The sequence below is a fragment of the Phallusia mammillata genome, chromosome 6 (assembly GCF_965637545.1).
Source record: "Phallusia mammillata chromosome 6, kaPhaMamm4.hap1.1, whole genome shotgun sequence".
Lineage (NCBI taxonomy): Eukaryota > Metazoa > Chordata > Ascidiacea > Phlebobranchia > Ascidiidae > Phallusia > Phallusia mammillata.
Window position 1 is genome coordinate 12127829 of NC_137257.1, and position 21121 is coordinate 12148949.

Here is a 21121-nt window from a genome sequence, read left to right on the forward strand (position 1 = left end):
AAAAAATTACTTTGATTCTCAAGACAATTTGACACTTGATGGCGCCTTAGGTACCAACAATTCGTCGTAAATATGTGTGTGCAAACAATCGAAGATTTTTTATCATTTTCAGAAAAGGACAAATTGTTTTTTTAAAGAGTTATTAACAAGCTGCCACAGCGGATTCAAAGACTAATATAGCTCTTTTTAACTAATTACTCAAAACTTTCAAACACCGTTTCAATTTAATATTAGCTGTATTTGAAATGCGCTTATCCTTCGACCCATAGGGTATTTCGTTTTCCTAAAAATCACATTCCTGACAAAGTTTCGTTAGGAAGTTCCAATAGTTCACGAGTGGATGTTGTTTTCATTCCTATTAAAATACAACTTTATTCGTATCCACACATGAATATGATGAAAATGATCGATATAGACTTGCCTTTTAATAAACGAGGCGGGACGGAGCTGCGTTTTTTAAGGTAGCGTTCCACGAGAGATAGATGGTTATGACGTTGTTCGTTTCTTTTTGCTATTTCTATCTCCGAAATGTGTATGGACAAAAAACTTTCAGCTGGTATTTGAGGCTGTTTTTTGGCCCATAGTGGTATCAAAAACAAAACGACGGCAGATAGTATCATAGTGGAGCCAGTGAGATAAAAGGCAGTTTCATAATTTCCGTTATGGTCCCTTAATGCACCTGATACAGACGTACAAAAACCATTTCACATCTCTTATGGTTAAATAAAGTTAAACTTTTGTATAATTGCACTAAACTTTTAACCAGCATGTGCTCCTAACCTGCTATTGGCGGCCCCATTGAACTCAAAGAAATTACAGCCAAAATACAGCCCCATGCCACAGACAATTTTTCTGCCCCAACAATGTCCAAAGTCATAACTGGAAGAAGGATTTCAACGCCTCCATCCAGTAATCCAAGTGTAATTGCATAAACAGTCAAACCATTTTTCGTGTAAAGACTGGAAACAAAAAAAGTTAATCGGCTTCAAAGCAAACCATGGTATATCTATCCCACCTCGGTTGCAAAATGTTTACTATTCCCATTAAACATGCGCTGAATTGTGACAAAATAAGACGATTGATTCTTGGCGAATCGGCAACTCTTCCAGCAACCAAACGACTGAAACCCGCAGCAAGACTCATGTACTGAAGCAGTCGGGAACCAAAGTCACGTGAAAGTTGCAAGTCCGTTGAAAGTTTTGCCTGCACCAAAACAAACATATCTTGTTTGAGTTGAGACTAAAAACTGATATGTGCTAAGTAACAAATACAAATCCTTTATTTTTAGATTCAATAACACCGTTGGGCTATATTTCTATTGGTTTAACTAATGAAATATAGCAAACGTCTTTTCAACCCATACGTAAAAACAACAATATTTTTGCAGTACCACATAGATTCGGGTTGCTGTAATTTTATGGGCATTTTCGGAATTTTTGAGTAAAATCTGTGCATGGAAATAATTCAAAAATAATTATAATGTTTAAACTTTTAGCACCAGACTACAGCAGTTTTTATAGTGGCCGAAATTGCCTTCCTGGGGTAATTTAGGTAATTCCGACTGCTAAGCTATTCCTATTTTTTATTTTATTTTTGTCTGTCTTAAAATATTTGGTTTTTGTTGATGGGTCCGGATAGCAAACAGTTATTTTATCGGTATCACTTGGAAAAACAGTTACTTATTAATAGCATGCGTATATAAAACAGTTTCATAAACCCCAAGCTAAAATGGTATCAGTTGTTTGTTTTTACTTCTAGCCTACTGGTATTTGCGATGTAAGACACGAACATTCTTTAGACGGAATACAACTTTTGTTAAAAACCCCATTTGATCAATATTTCCAAGTGCTATACACGTGTTATGTAATTTTTGGTTTTCATCATGTATAACTCGCTAAAACGACGTTTACTTAATTTGACACTTTTGTCAAACAAACTAGAATAGATGCAGTGGTCTAGTTGGCAAAATAAAAGTTGCATAATTTGAACATAGCTTTAACATAAAAATAATTTTGAGACACTGTTTGTTGGTTGTTATAAAAGGGCTTCGCTAGAGTAAATACTCAAGGTTTGCATAAGCTATTTCAGTGATGCGCCTTTGTTTCAAATGACAAAAGGATTTCAGAAGCTATTAGAGAAAATGTTGGCAATTAATTAACCCAGGAAACTGTTTTAGTCAGCTGTCAGCCGATCTGTTTTCAGGAAATAATAACTGAATTTTACGAAACCCGTTATGATCGTTTCAAAGGAAAAGAAAAACAGATAGGATATTGTGCATACTTTAATTGCAGGAAATGTAATTGCCAGCGGATAATACGAAAGACAGTAATTAATTACTTTTTCATGTTTCTGTTAAAAATGAAGCTTATGCATTTGGGCATCAAAAGCGTTCCATTTTTAAACATTTTCGACTATTGTTTGCAACTGACTTGTTTGCAATTATAGCAATATAGGACCCCATGTTTTAACTACGATATATGTACCAATAACATGAGGTGTTTAATTCATCACATGAGTCCGCATACCGCTCGACACGTCATTCAACACAAACATCTTATCGAGCCGATCTCATGCGATTAATATGGTATTTTTAAACGACGATAAGCGAAAGAGTCTGATTAAACTATAACATGTTCTTCAACGATTTTTAAAAAAAAGTTGACAAAACGAACTAAGTTGTGCTTTAGGCCTGAAAGTTTGCTTTTGACATACGTAGTAATTTACGCTGATGTTCTGTATGTTGTTGAAAGGGAACGACACAAACGAAATATCCGCATGTCACGCAACAATCCATTCTTTGCATGTTAAGTTGCGTGTAACCATTCCGGCCGGACATCTGGCTGGAGGGTTAGCGCTTGCAAAGAGGCTCAGGAAATTGACTGCAGGCTTTCTGTTTTAGAAAATCGCACTACGACAGTTTTCATTGTTGTCAGATCACGTGATCAAACATTTCCTGAGTTTGCCTTATAAACGACGCCTGATGTGGTCAGACATTTTACTTGTTTCGATAATGTCTAACGAACGCTGTTTTCGTCTTTTGTAAAAGTAGTTTTTGTTTAGCAGAGTACTATTTAAAAGCTAAGCTGAAAAAACAGTTCATGCTATATGTCGGTAAGGTATATGTTATAACTAATCATGCGAAAGTGGTTTTATTAATACGATTTGACACGGTAAGTCGCTGTAGAATAGAATACGTTTTTCACTTGCGAAATATGTTTAAAAAAGTGATTATGTTTGTTTGCTGAGAACTCATTGAGGTAAATTACGTTTGGTCACGCTTTTACATTTGTAACAATAATTGTTTGATAAAATCCAAAAGATTTGGAGCCATTAAAAGACGACAGGCTTAACTGTTTCTTGAGCACCAGCTGTTCGCAGAGCAAAAGGAAAACTTTAACAGAACCGGATAGGAAGCTAATCAGTCATGTATCACATTACGTTGCCAACAACAGCGCTAGACTGACAGCAAGCTTGCAACTTTTTACAGTAACTTATTCATTTATGTTAGTCTTCAAAGGTATTCCGTGGCAGACTTTTTGCGCCACTCATCTTTCTGAAATGAAACTTGACATTACAGAAAGCGTGTGTGTGCTGAGACAGTCATGTCCTTTTACATCGACATAATTGCTGTGCTGTATATTACATGGGCACATAAAATGTATAGAAAATCCTTGTCTTACCACATGAACCCAAGGTACGAGGTAGCCTACTTTGCACAAACCAACAGCTACCGACCACACCACAAACGCTTTGTTTTTCCACAGTGACAAATCCAGCACAAACTTTCTAGCTGGTGATGATTTAATTTTCTCTTCTGCGCTTGTTGGGTGGGTGCCAGGTTTTTGAAGCGGTCTGATCCAAAACAAAAAAGAATGTTGTCAACCCAAGAGCAACCTTAGCCACGCACCTATCTGTTATGCTTCAGTTACCATTACAGAAAGCGTGTGTGTGCCAATGTTTCATCTTGAAATCAAACAGTTAACATAAAATACGGTCCCACTAAAACATGGAGTAAGTTAAAGTGGGCATATTTAATGTTTTTAGATTTATGTTTAAATGGACGAAGTTAATTTTATTTTCCATTTTTAGACCGACCTGTAGGAAGCTGCACACAGCAAGGTCAGAAATGCGCACCCTGATAGGACCCTTACAGCGATTCTCCATCCATACTGCTTGTTTACAGCACTGTAGACGGGAGCAATAAACATGGTCCCAAACACGCTTCCGGACAACGAAATTCCGTTCGCCAACGCACGACGCGAGCTTAAAACAGAGACTTTGCTACGTCGTTTTTAAACAAGTGCCAAACAAATGTATAAAATAAGATTTATTTTTATTGGAAACATAATAACAAATAAAATAAAAATTATATGCCATAGCTTACCTAAAATATCTTGAGACCACAACTGCCCCTTGCATGTAACAGAGGCTAGTACCAAATCCAAAGCCAAAGCCGTATGTAACAAACAACGCGTCAATTGATGTAACAAAGGAAGAGGCAAAATAACAGACCGACGCTACAACTATTCCCAACACAGTAACTTTGCGGCATCCAAATTTGTTTGATAAAACTCCACCGAGCGGCGCGAACAACAGAATGGAACCAAACGCAATCGATCCCACCAATGCTAAAACAAGAAACACATTTTAACTTTCAAAAATTGGCGTATGTCTCTACAAAACGGTAACAAAAATTTTCTGCTTAAAGCAAAATTTGCTACCACTTTGTTTTGAACACCTACTAATACCTTCAATAAATAAATGTTTGTTTACAACGTCCCAAGAACTATTTGTTTTGCAAGTTTGAAACAGTATTTACAACATATGCTTTTTAACCTACAAATCAAAGAAGTACTGCCAATAGCTACCAACCTGTCTTAGACAAAGACTCCTTAAACTCATTTAGCAGATCCAGATACAACAAACCAAAACAATTGTGGCTTCCAATCAAGACTATGTTTATCAAAAAAGCACTGATTGTAACTATCCACCCCCAACCACCATCAGGAGGAGCAGGAGCATCGTTTGCGTCAACATTTTCATCTCGAGGTTGCGAAAATTTAGTTGAGATGTTATCTAATTTACAACACTCTTCTGAGGAAAGCGACAACCTTTCACACTCTTTTTTTCCATGTTTTTCCTCGTTAATATCAAATTCAATTGAGTCTGTGTTGGACATTTCAAAAACACCATAAACCGTAAAATACAGTAAAAAGTAATAACTAACATACAAACTCGGGAAAAGCCCCTAACAAACATAATTGTTATGTAATAATTGTTATCTGTCTCCTAAAATTGAGTGGTGTTTGCCATTTTTGTAGTGACTAGTGATATTCGGTAACTGATAGTTACCATTCTGCATCGGAATCATTAGAAGTCGTAAAGTTGACGAAACCCCGTAAAATCTATAGTACAATAGCGGAAACTATTTATCACAACTTGTAAACAAAAATATTTCTGATCAAACTTTGGGTTTTAGATATACCCACTGGGGATAAAAACACTTTTTCAAAACGACGGGTGATTGCATCAATGATACTATACAACAATGATACTATGTTGTAAATGTACAGTATCATTGATTGCCTAAACTTTTTAAAAAGCCCAACAATGGCGGTCGTACTTAGTACCGCATGCGACCTCATGGTATACCGCGTGTTAACACAAGGTAGGTTTTGTAAAAGATGTAAAGGATTTGAATATGCTATTGCAAAGTTTTATTCTTGCGGACTTTTGAAAGCGCTAACGGTCAAAACTATTCGGGTTGGGTTTGTAATTGAAAATTGAAATAATAATAGAATCTGGTTTGATTTATTCCTCTATGAAACTACAAAATTGATGTTGGCACCAAACAGATATATTATATGTCATGCAAATTTGTTGTATTTTTTTTGTCAAAGATTTAAATGTGAAGTTTGTGTGGACTGTTTTAGGTATTTTAATACGATTTTTTATCTTTATGGTTTCGATCTCTCTTGTAGAAAACTGGAATTGATCGGAAATTTTTTGCAAGCGAATAATGTGATTCTTTTTGGAACCTGTGCACACGCTTTTTATTACTTTCCCTCTATGCATGGGCGCCGCCACGTAGGGGCAAGAGGGGGCACTTGTCCCCCCTTGGAATTTCAGTGTACCTCAATTTAACATATTTAGCAGCAAACCTAATTCAATTGGCAGCGCGGGGATTTGTGACATCGTTCAATGCTCTAACTTTTAGGCAACTCAATTGTGAAGTACACGATTTATGGCTTCATATGATTTATGGCTATAACAAATTCTTGATGCGGTAAAGTATCAGCCAAAATTTGCCCCCTCTTGCAAAATTTTCTGCCGGCGCCCATGCCTGTATGACGTATGTCGTGGCCAAGTACACGCGAAAAATGTAATACAGTTCCAGACGTCAAAATCAAAGGAAATTTTACTGAGCACGTGACTGGTAATAAATGTTTTTTTTATCGCAATTGTTATGGTCGTAGCCGCATAAACACACGCGTAAACAAGTGTTTCACCGTTCGAAGTCGGGAATTATAGTGTTAACTCCTAACAATATCTTATTGCAGGAAAATGTTGCCCAAACTTTCAATATCGCCAATTTAAAACATCGCAAATTAACCAATTATAATGTAGGCTATGGAAAAACCTAAGCAACGTTGCTGCAAATAATTCGATATTCTTCAGATAAAGAATTGTAAGTTAAAAGTTGTTTTGGAGTGTCATAAATCACCTGTATCAGCAACGTTGATTCAAAACATTCATCACAAGGGACTTAGGGTTCGGCAGGAATTATTCGAACTTCTGGCCAAATTCATATGTCGGGCGAGTTCTGTAGGCTACACCACTAGTTAAAAGCAATTGCCCAAATTTTCGTTTAAACAAAAGCGTTGGTCGAGATATTTATGTCCGAGGCCAGTTTTAAAAGAATGGCATCTCGAAGAGGTAATTACCTTTTATTTTTTTTTAAATGGTGAAAATTGGTGCCTACAACTAAAAATTCATATAAAGTAATTCTAAAACGTTTTGCAATGCATCAACCAACGAAGTATAAAACTGCTGGGTCGTGTATAAAGCAGGGGTCAGTCAGCAACCTTTTTTGTAGGCTACTGCAGATCGTTTTTGAAACTGAAATTTCATTGCGGCCTTCAAAAAACTACAAATATGTAGCAATGAAAACGCCTAAATTAGTTTATCATCCCCGGTGCACATAGGCTAAACGTTTTGAAACATTAAACCTGAAGAAGTATATGGGCCGGTACCGAACTCGTCGCGGACCGGCGGTTGCCGTCCACTGGGCTAAAGTATACTTTAGTAATGCAGACAAAACCGTAGCCCAGTAGTTCTCAAACTGTGCGTCGCGACGCGTGGCTTTTTGTTGTTGTATCAATAAACACAACTTTAATAATAAGTTTCCTCATTGACTTTTATTTGCTGGTGCTTCGCAAGTCCTAAAAACTTTTCAGAGGCGTCATCGCAATAAAAAAAGTGCCGTAGCCAATCATATGCTAGGAAAATAGTTCCCAATAAACGAGACAATGTCAAACAAATAATTTGATTAATTGGATTATTAATTTTATGTAAAAGTTGCACAATGCGTCGTTTAACTTCTAACTTCTTATTCTCTTTCCTCCTGGTAAAACAGTTAAGACAGCGTGTTTGTTTCTCTTAAACCCGCCTCAAAGACAAACATGACCGTTAAAGAGAGAACAAAGTCCAAACGAAAAATGCGATGCTATCACTTAAAATAAAATGTTGAAAAAACCGAAACGGTCCCCCAAATTTCTCCAGCGGTTTCCCAAAATTTGCCAGTAGCCTAATAAATAATTCGTTTAAGCAAATATGGCTATTTTTTGGTATTTAAATGAAACACTTGCGGTCTCTTAAAACTACTTAGCGGTCACCCAAACCAAACCTTAAAAAAAAACCTGAGTGCGTGTGCGTTAATGATATTTGTTGAAACACACTTGACCGATTGCGTCATGTTTAGGCGCTATAACTAGGTTAAAAAAACGTTTTTGAAAAAAGATTGAGTGCGCATGTGTTGCTTTCAATATGCAACTTCACCTTGTAAACTTTTCAACGGAAAGATCCGGAGTGACGATCGGTTTTATTACCCATAAACGAGCAAAGCGATTACAGAAAAAATACACTCAAAGGAGATAAGCTTAATATTTGTTTTGTTTACCCACTCTTCTCAAACTGGCCTAAATAATGCGTCGGCGGTAAACAACTGCAACAACTGACTGACAAAACTATTAGTTGATTTATGACGTTTTGTATTAGTGAAAATGATAGTTTGGGCATTAATTCCATGCAATTAAAAAGTTCGGTTTCGGCCGAATTTTCAAAAAAGTTCGGGCCGAAACCGAAACATCGGAAAACAGCGTATTCGGCCGAAATGTTTCGGCCAACCGAAGCTTCGGTGCATCACTAACTGACATAATACGAATCTTGTCAAAAAAAGAGAGAGGGTAGACGAAAGCAGAAAGAGGCGACGCTATTAATTAAAAAAAAAACTAAAACAATGCAGCAAATGTGTGTGCAACGTGTTTCAATAGTGCGTGTTGCAGATCTTTTATTGAAAGTTGAAACTCACGTGCGTTTGGGGCCACCCCACTACTCAAATAAAGGTATTGTAAAGGTTCCCAAAACTTTTCTAAAAATTTTGCCTGGTGGACCCTTTGCAATTATTTTGATATTTCGCGGCCCTATAAAAATCAAAGAATGCTATAGGAAATATGCAAAACCATTATTTCTTCTAGTACACTAGTGCAGTGTCACGTTCCGTTTTCACGGGTACGCAAAAGATGGGACTGACTATCGGAAGTTCTTTAACAGCTAACACTCGTGTACTCTGATTGGCAGCAAACCCTTTCCTTTTATATTTATTCACGTTCAACCATACGTACTCAAAACGACAAACAAACAATCTAGCACTACTTCGCAGTTATCTCTCAATTCTATCTTATATTCCCCGTTATGGTTAGATGGGGGCGCTTATATATTACGCGTTACAATTATTGGGGGAAAAGGCGTTAACTCGCTGTGACGATTACCTTTAGATAAAACAATGAACACTGCAACGGGCAACGGCGATGCGATAAAAACTGGCACGCTGTAACAATGACAACACAAAAGCGCCTGCAACGATAGACTCTAGATCTAGACGTACAGAAATTACCCGTGATGCGTGATAATTGGGTCGTGGGATATTGTCATGGGGCGGTCTAGAATATTTGTGACACAACCCCGTTTTCAAAAGGAGATTTTCTTCAAACAAAAAAATCTCGCGCAGTCCAGAACAAATGTTCCCACAACTCATTGGTGGCACCCGACAGTCAATGTCCTTGCATCCTGAAGGTATTGGTTCCTCTATCCAATGTTTTCCTTCTTTGCTTTTTTCTTGCTTACTTCCGTACCTAAACCACGTTTGGAAATCCCCCCGAAAGCGACATGGCTTTGAATCTCGGAAGGATGATTCCGCAAATTCGTTACCTGACTGCACCTGTTGCTTCATCTGTTGGCGGGTTGGCAAGGACGACGGCAGACGGATAAATGGGCTTTGAAAGTTGCACTCACTGGTCGGCGCTAAAACGAAACTGTCATCAGTTGGTTCCTTCAGAATTTGTTGCATTGAACAAATAGATTTTCTCTCATCCAGCATTTGCACCTCAACACTAGGGCGATTCTGAGCCAATTCTTGATCTTGAACACTGACGACTGTTATTGATATGGCGCTCTGCTCCGTCGTCTTTTGTATTGAAGCAACAATCTCGCCTCCCTCTTCTGTATGTAATTGCATATTGACCCGCTCCTGTGACAATTCTGCGTCTTGCCCACCGGTCTTCGTTTGAATCGTGGCGTTCTTCTCCGTCGCTTGTTGTGTCACAGAACCTGACTCTTCTTTGTCACACATCTCCACTTCCGTTTCAATGCGACCCTGCGACAAATCCCTATTTTCCTCGTCTAGAGATTTGACGTTTTGCTCCACTGAATCGCAGATTTCCGTCCTCCCAACAGCAGTTGTCACAAGCCTTTTATTCATTGGTTCTGGAACGCGCTCTTGCTCATCTTCCACCAGGTGGACACGATCCAGGTCGACTTTCTCCTTGTTTGTTTTTTCTCTACGGCGGTTCATAGCTTCCAGCTCAAGCTTCTTCATAGCCAGCTCGTGCTCGCGGATTTGCCGTTCGGACTCAAGTTTCCTTTTCTCGGACTCAGCGGCAAGTTCACGTCTTCTCTGTTCAGCCTCATCGTCACGTCTTTTCTGTTCAGCCTCATCTTCACGTCTTTTCTGCTCAGCTTCACGATTAATCCTTCGCTCTTCACGTTCATGTTTCACCTGCTCCTCCACATACTTGCGTAGCTCTTCATCAGCATATCCGAATTGCTTTCCAATATCCAGATATTGGCTTGCAGACGCCATTGCCGATCTTACAGGGGTTAATGTTTAACTTCGCGTTTTTAAGTCAGATCCCGAACGAGCCCCCAGATGTCACGTTCCGTTTTCACGGGTACGCAAAAGATGGGACTGACTATCGGAAGTTCTTTAACAGCTAACACTCGTGTACTCTGATCGGCAGCAAACCCTTTCCTTTTACATTTATTCACGTTCAACCATACGTACTCAAAACGACAAACAAACAATCCAGCACTACTTCGCAGTTATCTCTCAATTCTATCTTATATTCCCCGTTGTGGTTAGATGGGGGCGCTTATATATTACGCGTTACAATTATTGGGGGGAAAGGCGTTAACTCGCTGTGACGATTACCTTTAGATAAAACAATGAACACTGCAACGGGCAACGGCGATGCGATAAAAACTGGCACGCTGTAACAATGACAACACAAAAGCGCCTGCAACGATAGACTCTAGATCTAGACGTACAGAAATTACCCGTGATGCGTGATAATTGGGTCGTGGGATATTGTCATGGGGCGGTCTAGAATATTTGTGACACAACCCCGTTTTCAAAAGGAGATTTTCTTCAAACAAAAAAATCTCGCGCAGTCCAGAACAAATGTTCCCACAACTCATTGGTGGCACCCGACAGTCAATGTCCTTGCATCCTGAAGGTATTGGTTCCTCTATCCAATGTTTTCCTTCTTTGCTTTTTTCTTGCTTACTTCCGTACCTAAACCACGTTTGGAAATCCCCCCGAAAGCGACATGGCTTTGAATCTCGGAAGGATGATTCCGCAAATTCGTTACCTGACTGCACCTGTTGCTTCATCTGTTGGCGGGTTGGCAAGGACGACGGCAGACGGATAAATGGGCTTTGAAAGTTGCACTCACTGGTCGGCGCTAAAACGAAACTGTCATCAGTTGGTTCCTTCAGAATTTGTTGCATTGAACAAATAGATTTTCTCTCATCCAGCATTTGCACCTCAACACTAGGGCGATTCTGAGCCAATTCTTGATCTTGAACACTGACGACTGTTATTGATATGGCGCTCTGCTCCGTCGTCTTTTGTATTGAAGCAACAATCTCGCCTCCCTCTTCTGTATGTAATTGCATATTGACCCGCTCCTGTGACAATTCTGCGTCTTGCCCACCGGTCTTCGTTTGAATCGTGGCGTTCTTCTCCGTCGCTTGTTGTGTCACAGAACCTGACTCTTCTTTGTCACACATCTCCACTTCCGTTTCAATGCGACCCTGCGACAAATCCCTATTTTCCTCGTCTAGAGATTTGACGTTTTGCTCCACTGAATCGCAGATTTCCGTCCTCCCAACAGCAGTTGTCACAAGCCTTTTATTCATTGGTTCTGGAACGCGCTCTTGCTCATCTTCCACCAGGTGGACACGATCCAGGTCGACTTTCTCCTTGTTTGTTTTTTCTCTACGGCGGTTCATAGCTTCCAGCTCAAGCTTCTTCATAGCCAGCTCGTGCTCGCGGATTTGCCGTTCGGACTCAAGTTTCCTTTTCTCGGACTCAGCGGCAAGTTCACGTCTTCTCTGTTCAGCCTCATCGTCACGTCTTTTCTGTTCAGCCTCATCTTCACGTCTTTTCTGCTCAGCTTCACGATTAATCCTTCGCTCTTCACGTTCATGTTTCACCTGCTCCTCCACATACTTGCGTAGCTCTTCATCAGCATATCCGAATTGCTTTCCAATATCCAGATATTGGCTTGCAGACGCCATTGCCGATCTTACAGGGGTTAATGTTTAACTTCGCGTTTTTAAGTCAGATCCCGAACGAGCCCCCAGATGTCACGTTCCGTTTTCACGGGTACGCAAAAGATGGGACTGACTATCGGAAGTTCTTTAACAGCTAACACTCGTGTACTCTGATCGGCAGCAAACCCTTTCCTTTTACATTTATTCACGTTCAACCATACGTACTCAAAACGACAAACAAACAATCCAGCACTACTTCGCAGTTATCTCTCAATTCTATCTTATATTCCCCGTTGTGGTTAGATGGGGGCGCTTATATATTACGCGTTACAATTATTGGGGGGAAAGGCGTTAACTCGCTGTGACGATTTCCTTTAGATAAAACAATGAACACTGCAACGGGCAACGGCGATGCGATAAAAACTGGCACGCTGTAACAATGACAACACAAAAGCGCCTGCAACGATAGACTCTAGATCTAGACGTACAGAAATTACCCGTGATGCGTGATAATTGGGTCGTGGGATATTGTCATGGGGCGGTCTAGAATATTTGTGACATGCAGTCACGATTCTTTTTAATGTAACAACTTTCTAACTTAGTGGTTTTCAAACTTTTTCATTGTTTTTTCAAAACGTTCACTTTGCCATTACATCGAGGACTCGCGGACCTTAAGCCTGAAGGTGAATTTTAGCAATACGAAAGTTGATTTCCAGAACTTTTGCTTACCGCAGTAGTTCTCAAACTGTGCGTCGCGACGCCCTGGTGCGTCGTTTCAATTTTCCAAGGGCGTCGCAGAATATTTACATTTCGTAACTTGTATCAATAAACACAACTTTAATAAAAAGTTTCCTAATTAACTTTTATTTGCTGGTGCGTCGCAAGTCCAGAAAACTTTTCCTGGGGCGTCGCAACAAAAAAAAAGTTTGAGAACCACTGGCTTACCGTATTAGGTATGCAAAATTACACATAACAACGATCCAAAGACGGTTTGTGACATCACAGACAAGACAGAAAACATTACGATAGTGCGCAAACAATTGCATTCTTGATAGTTGTCATGCAATAAAGGCTAGCTATTGTATAGTAATGGAGGCAGTGGATCTCTAATTGTACTTTGATTTAAATCTATTCAGTGACACAAATTGACGCCAAATAAGACTATAGAGCAGGGGTGGCCAACCGGTCAAAGCCTAAGAGCCACATTCTTTACTGTGTTTCCACAAAGAGCCACATTATGCACACGGGCACACATGTTCGTTGCCTCGTCCCTTCCTCACACACAGAGACCTGTACTTAGCCATATTTATTCTAAATGTCGCACACCAACATATTAACGACACAATTTGACTTGTACAGACCGCGTGCCAGTAATTTTCAACAATAAATGGTTTGCACTGTTATTCACACAAAACTCCCATTTCAACAACACCCACAAGCAAAAACATGAATTAAAATGTGCGCTTTTTTCTCATTCTATCAATAACGTGTGGTGAGATTTATGTCTGATGAATTACTAAGACCTTATTTCTCTCCCATTTTAAAGGCTAACTTAACAAAAATTGTTTACTCAAAAGATCTTCCCTGCTGAGAAACTTTGCGTATTTTCATCTAACGCGCATGCGCCCTAAACTTAGGCGCCGAGTTTTACAAAAATGCCAAGTGGCGAAACTAAATTCATTGCGACGTCACTAATGCATTCACCACCAACAATCGCTCAATTCAAACCGAAGAGAAACTGCCCATAAAATATAACGTTCGTCATAACCTGAAAAACAACGGATTGAAGCATTATTTATTTTGGAACGCATTTGTTGTAAATATTGCTGTTGCTTTGTGTCTCATTTGCATTGTACGCAACAATGAGCAAGCATTCATTGTTCAACAATTGAATATATGCCATCATAATCAAGGCATTATTGCCACATAAGGTTGCGGTTTTAAGGCATGGTCTGTGGCCATACCGATAATAAGTTTGTTTAAAAGCAAAATTGTTAAAGCTTTACTTTACATTTAACGATTTTTGTACCATGTCGCTACATACTAACCAAAATATACACAGTGCCCCCAAACTTCGACAACGACGTAAGAGCCGCATGCGGCTCGCGAGCCGCGGGTTGGCCACCCCTGCTATAGAGGCACGTCAACCTTTTCGCGGACCCCGCAAAATTGCTTCACGGACCCCTAAAGGTCCGCGGACCCCAGTTTGGGAACCACTGGTTTAACTTATTTACCTCTCGTAATGTTGTAAATACAAAGGTTTAAAAATTAAACCTTTAGTTAATTTTACGTTGAAATATTTTTGGTGATAAAAGTCGAAAATTACATTCTGTAAATAATATTTAGAACTAAAGCTAACATTAAAGAAGGGTGGATTTCTTTTATATTTCCATTTTATATATTCTGTATCCTAATTAACGATTTACTATACACACTATTTGACCAACTCACATGATTGTTTTTGCAAGCAAAAGCGAGTGGGTCCCCACACACGTGTTTATGGGAATTGGTTACTTTTTTTGGATTTAAACATGTACATTATAAAGCTTTTTATGACATTCTGTTTTTCACTGATGTTTAAGATTAAATTAAATTAACAGGGGGGTGAAAGGTTTTGCTTAACAAGTGTGTATGTTGTATGTAATTTCATTGGCGGAATAGATCAATTTCTGTCTGTCGTAAATAACTAGGATTGAGAATCACATTCATCATCTGTAGTTCTGTTCTTAAATGGAGACTAAAGTAGGCACAGATTATTTATTGTAACAAACCCTATGCAAGAAATATGTTTAAATTTACTCTGGCTAATAAAATGCACATTAACAGGTATACAGAAGTTACTATTCGCAGTATTTTTCCTGGGGGAAATTTTTGTGAAGCTTTCTATCTTTTAAAGAAACAATTCTACAGATGTTCAACACCACATTCCATTTCACCACACAGTGTTCTAATATAGCTTTTTCATGCGGTAATTGAATGTAACACCAAAACTGTATTGTAAGATTAAGGTGTAACAACATATATACAAACACACATTTTCAGTTAAACGGCAAAGCCCAGTGGAACACATTGCACAAGTAGTCCAAAAGATGATACAAAAGTGCATTAAAATGTGTTTTGATAATGTTGTACAAAGTTGCTTCCTTCATATCATCATCATAATCTGACTGTTCAGACTCATTTCTGGACTATTGCACACCCATATTCTCACCAGGCCTTAAAATTATGCCTTCCATGGTTTTCCAGTATGTGGATTTTGACCTGTCACTACTTGTTGTTGCCAAAACCTCTTGCTGTCCATTAATTGGTCTTCCATACACCTTGGCTGTGAAATTGAACACCAGTTATCTATTGTTTTTTAGGGTATGTATCCCTACCCCACATTAAACAAAACAATTGTTTCGGCAAGTGCCAGCTAATTGATGACATTAAATGTTGCAGTTACTTTTAAATTTAGAACAAATTAGTAGGAAAAATCAACCACTCAGTTAATCCTTTGTTTTTAACAACGTTTGGCCTAAATTGTACAAATTTTTATGTAAAAAGTAAAACTTCTAGTAAAATAGTAAACTTCTGTCCAGTATTTAGCAGAGACCCCCCCATGCTGCATTAAACTGTCCCAATTACAAACCAGTGAATCACTCATTTTGGACTTTTGAATACATATCATGGTTTGTGAAGGTAAGCACTGGGCCGATTAGGCTAAAATTTTAAATATATACCACACAAGGAATCAAATACAAATAATTGTTTACAATTTCAGCACATCAGGGCTTGTGTTTCACATAAAGACCCATAGCCATTTTTAAATTGTCACATTTTTTAGGCCTGTGGGTGAACCGTTTTCGCGACATCTATTATGTGGACTTGCAGTGCATCCTTGTCGTTTAGCAGCAAAGCAGGCAATGACTGACTACTTAACGAGGCTTTTGGAGACATGTAGTTCATCTTTCAACCATTATATATATTTATCAACAACGTTTTGCCACACTTCAAACAAAACCTAAGTATGTTTATGCATGACAGTAAAGCAAGTTTTGAGATCAGCGATTTAAAAAGGTGTTTAGTTCAAAAGTTGTTACCATTTCTTTTGTTTTTTAAGGCAGCGATTGTATTTCGATTATGTGACAGTTCTGCTTTGCAGCACTTGTTGACTAAGCTAGATAGTAACGACGCAATCTGAAAATTTAAATTTTTCGGTAAATTCAATAATATGTTTTGTCAATTGGATAGCGGGCAATAATAAAAGCTGATGTCGCCTGCCGTAACGGCACTAGGTTGAAGAACACACCAAAGTTGCAATTTGGAACGGGTTTCAGGCTTGTACTTCGGGTTTGAACCTGTCTACAATTCTGGACAAAGCACTTTGCCGTTTATCGTGACACCTTAAAGAAGTAAACTGAACAGGCAGCGAACAATTACTAGCCATTTGACGTGGAAATTAAGTATTAACGTTCAGCCTAGCACTTTTATAAGGGAACTTTCATAAAGTAAAACAAATGACATCGAGCATCATTAGGAAAACTTCCAAATTAAAACATCAATTTAAGTTAGAAAAGCAAATGTACAGTTGCTATTTAATTGTCCACTTACATGAACATGCTAATATGCTTTCGGTTTCTTCATGTTTGAACTGAACCAAATTCTTGCGACCCCAATAAGTTCCATCACACACAACAACCCAATTATCCAAGTGGTCACCAGCACCATCTTCACCAAAACAGCTAACCTCCTGAAAAATAACTTTGGTATTTTTATGCATTGAGATTTTCATTGTTTCACACAAAATTCATATATTAACTACACCAGGAGTATAGACCGAACTGTAAATGTTTAAAAATGTATGCAACTTAAAAAAAAGGTTATTGTAAGAATGTTTTAATTTAATGGCAAACTTTTGAAAATGTATAATTTTTTTTTAATCATTATTTTTGCGTATCAAATCATTGCCTTAAATTTCACAACCTCTAATTTAATATGCCATAGAATAACACATTTGGGCCATATAACAAGGGCAGTTATATTGGGGGGGACAGAATACATTTTCCATTGTGGCATTGCTCTTTTTTCTTTGTAATGCAATAATTTAGTGCTTGAATTTGCCTTATTCTTGCTTGGATGTGTATCCTGTCTCTTTGAAAATCAACCATTTCCTACTCGATCTCTGTACTCCATTTGACTCTTTTTTTCATTTGTTATTAAAAGGTTAAGAATTTAAAATTGCCCAAAGCATTTTTTAAAACAGTTAAAACTTCCGATATAGAAAAATTGTAACAGGCTGTTCTTAACTAGGGATGTTCAAAGTAGAATATTGAATCCTTTGCATTAAATTCAGTCAGATTTGAATATCAGCCACCGTCTTTTATAACCGTCAAATAGCAAATTCTAAATTTATAACCTTTAAATCGGAACATCTTGCAAATTGTAAACAGTTTTTTTTTAAATGTAACAATTTAAGGGGCTAGGGTGGTAAATGTTCACGTTATACACACCTAAACTTATAAAACATGAAACCACAATCACTCAATCAACAATGTCCCGTAAAAATTGGCTAACGTTTAAAATCTTGACCACTAGAGGTGTTTTTAAACAACAACTGTTTTGATTCTCCCTTCATAAGGCTGTTGACAACCCCTCACCGCCATGGCACAAAAATGTCCATCAAGCAATCCGAAAACATAAGTTACATATGTCTGGTTGTCCATATAACATTAGCGTCTATATTACAAGACAAACAAAGTAGAGTGCACATCAACATAACTATATCTACCATCTGTGTTAGTTTCATTCAAATCCATCATTTGATGGCATAACGAAATCAGACAAACTTTGGGTAGAAAAAAAAACCAAGAAAACAAAACAAAACAGACAATCGAGTAAATCCAATGTGGGAGAAGGCAACAGCTTTGAATATATATATTATGTTAATTTTTTTCGGTGGCCACAGCTTTTTGTCGGTAAAACTATACAAATTGTTGGTTGGGGGCACAACGTTTAAAAAAGATTTTTTTTGTCATCGCAATATTTGCTGTTAACCACCAAAAATTACGTGTTCATTTTGTTACCTGTCCAGATGACATTGGGGCTTGGAAGTGGTGACTATGTAGGTTTGTAAAAGTCTTTATGTGTGTTAGTCTAATAGATTGTCCACACTTTACTGGGGTCCCTCTAGCAATTTTTTCTTGTGTAGAACTTCTTATCTGCCAGTAACTATTGGCATCATCTTGAGATGACATTCCAGTTACTGACTGTTGTCCACTACCTAAAAAGCAAAAAAAGTTTAACTCAATGAAAGAAACACCTTTTATTGGTCCCAAATCAACACTGTTTAAAAGATTACCTGTTCCATATTTAACATCATGTGAGTGTAATCGTACTTTATATTCTTGATTTAATAACTTTACAGTTGATCCAATAGTCACATAATCATCATCCAAACCAATGGAGGGGGAAATGAGTAAAAGTAATACAGTTATTGTAATCATTTTTGTTACAGTTGAATCTAATAAATAACATATACTATACATTTAAGGAATCGTCACAAACATACTTTTTATCTAAAAAATGCCTACATTTGTTCATATATTTAGTTTTTTGTGAAAAAGGTTACAAATAAATTTGTTGTGGCATGTTTTGCTGATTAATGAGTAATGCGTTTTATTTCCCTGCAAATAACTACTTTTACCACACTTTTTTCAAGAATGAATTTATGTCTATGACTAGGGTTGTAGAGTTGGACCGAACAGGACCAGACTCCTAGTAATACTGGAATGTCAACTCTGGCTCCGAATTCTGGGATTTTTGTTACTCTAGTCATGTTCTTGTATGTTGTGTTCCAAACATATACGCGTATTTAGCAAATATAATCACTATTCTCACTAATCTGCAAGCATCCCTAAAATTCTGCTCGATTTGCAGGTGGAATAAATAGCACCGATTCCACGTCGCACGCCAGACGGCTCGGCCGCATACGATTACGTGTCCCGGGAAAGGTTGCAGCTTGCTGGGCATTTGTCCAGAATTCAAAAATTTAAGGTAAAAAAACAGAAAATTGAGTTCATTTATACCAAGCTATGCCTTTTCTTGCAAATATTAAAAAAAAACTGGTAATAAAAAAATGGTAGAGTCGGGCGGATGATTTTTCACAGAAAACCAAACTGTCTCGCGTCGCTTAACCTGCTTCTTCGACTGACTGCTTGGATAATACAGAACCTAACACGCAACAAATAGGGTGAGACTACGAAACTACGCTGACACTAAAGCACACTGGCAGTCGTTCGATTGAGCACATAAGCTTCTTGACACAGTTACAAAAGGAAACAGCGACGGCTTAAAGCCCTAGCACAGACCCTTTAAAACACGCAGCGCAGACGAATATAAAACTCACTACAGCCCCAGGATAGGTGGCGTAAAATTCAAATTGAATGGGAATAATTTACCACAATGGCCCGGCGGCATATAAATATGATGAAATTAATATACCAAAGAAAAACGTAGCTACAATCGCGTCTATACCATCACAGATACTACAAAAGTATGATACCATGAAACGTCGTGATAAGAGGTAAACTGGCGACGCACAAGTTTACTGTTTTGCAGTGTGTGTGCACGCCAATACCTGCTGTAACTAACAGCAAAAAGTCGAATGAACTAACAACCAAAAGTCGAATGTCGTAAGACATAAAAACGCTGGAAGGTTGGCGACCCCATGTGTACTTATTGTTCAAGGATAGTGAGAGTAGTGGTGTAACGAGAATCACAACCAAAAGTCCATTGGTTATATCTCCAAAAATGCTCACGGTTAGGGCTATTATAATAGGGTCGGGGCAAGGTATTAGCACTTAAAATTAAATAAAACTAACCCAAAAAATTAGTTACTAATGTAAAAATTTAAAAAACTTATTTCCCAACTCAACCCATTGGCAAAAAAATGCAATTGTTCGCGCACAATGGTAATGTTTTTGTCTTGTCTGTAATGTCAGATTTGGATCAATGTTATGCAGAATTTTACATAACTTGCTAAAATCCTGCAATCAATTTTCCTTTTTCTGAAAAACACATTCAGGCTTAAGGACCACAAGCCCTCGAAATAATGGCAAAGAGACCGTTTAGAGAAAATAACGAAAAAGTTTAAGAACCACTGGGTTAACGCAACTGAGATATATTTTGTCAGGGATTGTGTATCATAATCTATGGCAACCCTAACACAAACTCCCTTTCTTATGGATGTTTTCAACTGAACCTTTGTGTTGTTAATGCGAGTGAACTGAATTATGACAAACCAAAGTCACTTTTACAATACGGAAACTTTACTAAACTTATATTTTCTAGACAACGTGGCTCGTATTTTATAGATGCAAAAATTAATACCTTGATAATGTTTCGTATTAGAGAAAATGAAACTTTAGGTATGAATTTCATGCAATCAAAAAGTTTAGGCCGAATTTTCAAAAAAAGTTCGGTGTCACGTTCCGTTTTCACGGGTACGCGAAAGATTGGGACTGACTATGGAAGTTCCTTTACAGTAACTCACTCGTACTCTGATCAGCAATAAATTCGTTTACTACACTTCAGTCTTATTCTTATTCAAATAGAATCAAATACAAGAAATATGATTACTTATAGACACAGTAAACGATTGTAAGTTAAACCATTATATCAAATTACAATTGTATAAGCACATATAGGCTACGCTACCGTGTAAACTTCTACCAGCGCGAGTTTGTATTATAATGACTCGTTTTACAAAACAGGCCTATTTATATCGTTCGAGTCACAATGGCTAGGGTCAAAACGTTAACTCTGCTGGACTTAAACATTAACAACAATGACGGCTGCGGCGAGTGACGGGCGACACAATAAAACTGGCACATTGGGCGAAAACAGAGGAAATGACAGTGTGAGGCTGCAGCCTGCAACAAAAGACTTGGTACGCACAATGAACGTCCGGTGATTGCAAGATATCGTCGCATGTGAATTAGGTCATGTACTATCGGAGGTCCGTCTA

General features: G+C 38.1%; 4 protein-coding genes across 5 annotated transcripts; all 4 read right to left on the reverse strand.

The window, feature by feature from the left end:
* Positions 1-217: 217 nt before the first annotated feature.
* LOC145233977 (monocarboxylate transporter 10-like) lies at positions 218-8790 on the reverse strand. Of its 2 annotated transcripts, XM_080098742.1 has the most exons (8): positions 4873-8790; positions 4385-4628; positions 4096-4263; positions 3681-3852; positions 1016-1203; positions 781-959; positions 422-679; positions 218-355 (listed from the first exon to the last, which is right to left on the reverse strand). In XM_080098742.1, the coding sequence occupies exons 1-8, from the start codon at positions 5177-5179 to the stop codon at positions 291-293; spliced, it is 1581 nt and encodes a 526-aa protein (XP_079954868.1). In that variant the 5' UTR covers positions 5180-8790; the 3' UTR covers positions 218-290. The 2 variants fall into 2 exon arrangements, with proteins under 2 accessions (XP_079954868.1, XP_079954869.1); XM_080098743.1 differs by lacking the exon at positions 4096-4263.
* A 62-nt stretch (positions 8791-8852) lies between these two features.
* Positions 8853-10518, reverse strand: LOC145233981 (uncharacterized). Its single transcript, XM_080098749.1, has one exon. The coding sequence runs from the start codon at positions 10418-10420 to the stop codon at positions 9053-9055; it is 1368 nt and encodes a 455-aa protein (XP_079954875.1). The 5' UTR covers positions 10421-10518; the 3' UTR covers positions 8853-9052.
* A 63-nt stretch (positions 10519-10581) lies between these two features.
* LOC145233980 (uncharacterized) lies at positions 10582-12236 on the reverse strand. The gene has a single exon (XM_080098748.1). The coding sequence runs from the start codon at positions 12136-12138 to the stop codon at positions 10771-10773; it is 1368 nt and encodes a 455-aa protein (XP_079954874.1). The 5' UTR covers positions 12139-12236; the 3' UTR covers positions 10582-10770.
* Positions 12237-12299: 63 nt separating this feature from the next.
* LOC145233986 (stromal cell-derived factor 2-like) lies at positions 12300-18675 on the reverse strand. Its single transcript, XM_080098756.1, has 5 exons — positions 18455-18675; positions 18180-18376; positions 16708-16846; positions 15326-15439; positions 12300-13882 (listed from the first exon to the last, which is right to left on the reverse strand). Exons 1-5 carry the CDS (start codon positions 18639-18641, stop codon positions 13815-13817), a joined length of 705 nt encoding a protein of 234 aa, XP_079954882.1. The 5' UTR covers positions 18642-18675; the 3' UTR covers positions 12300-13814.
* Between the last annotated feature and the right edge of the window lie 2446 nt (positions 18676-21121).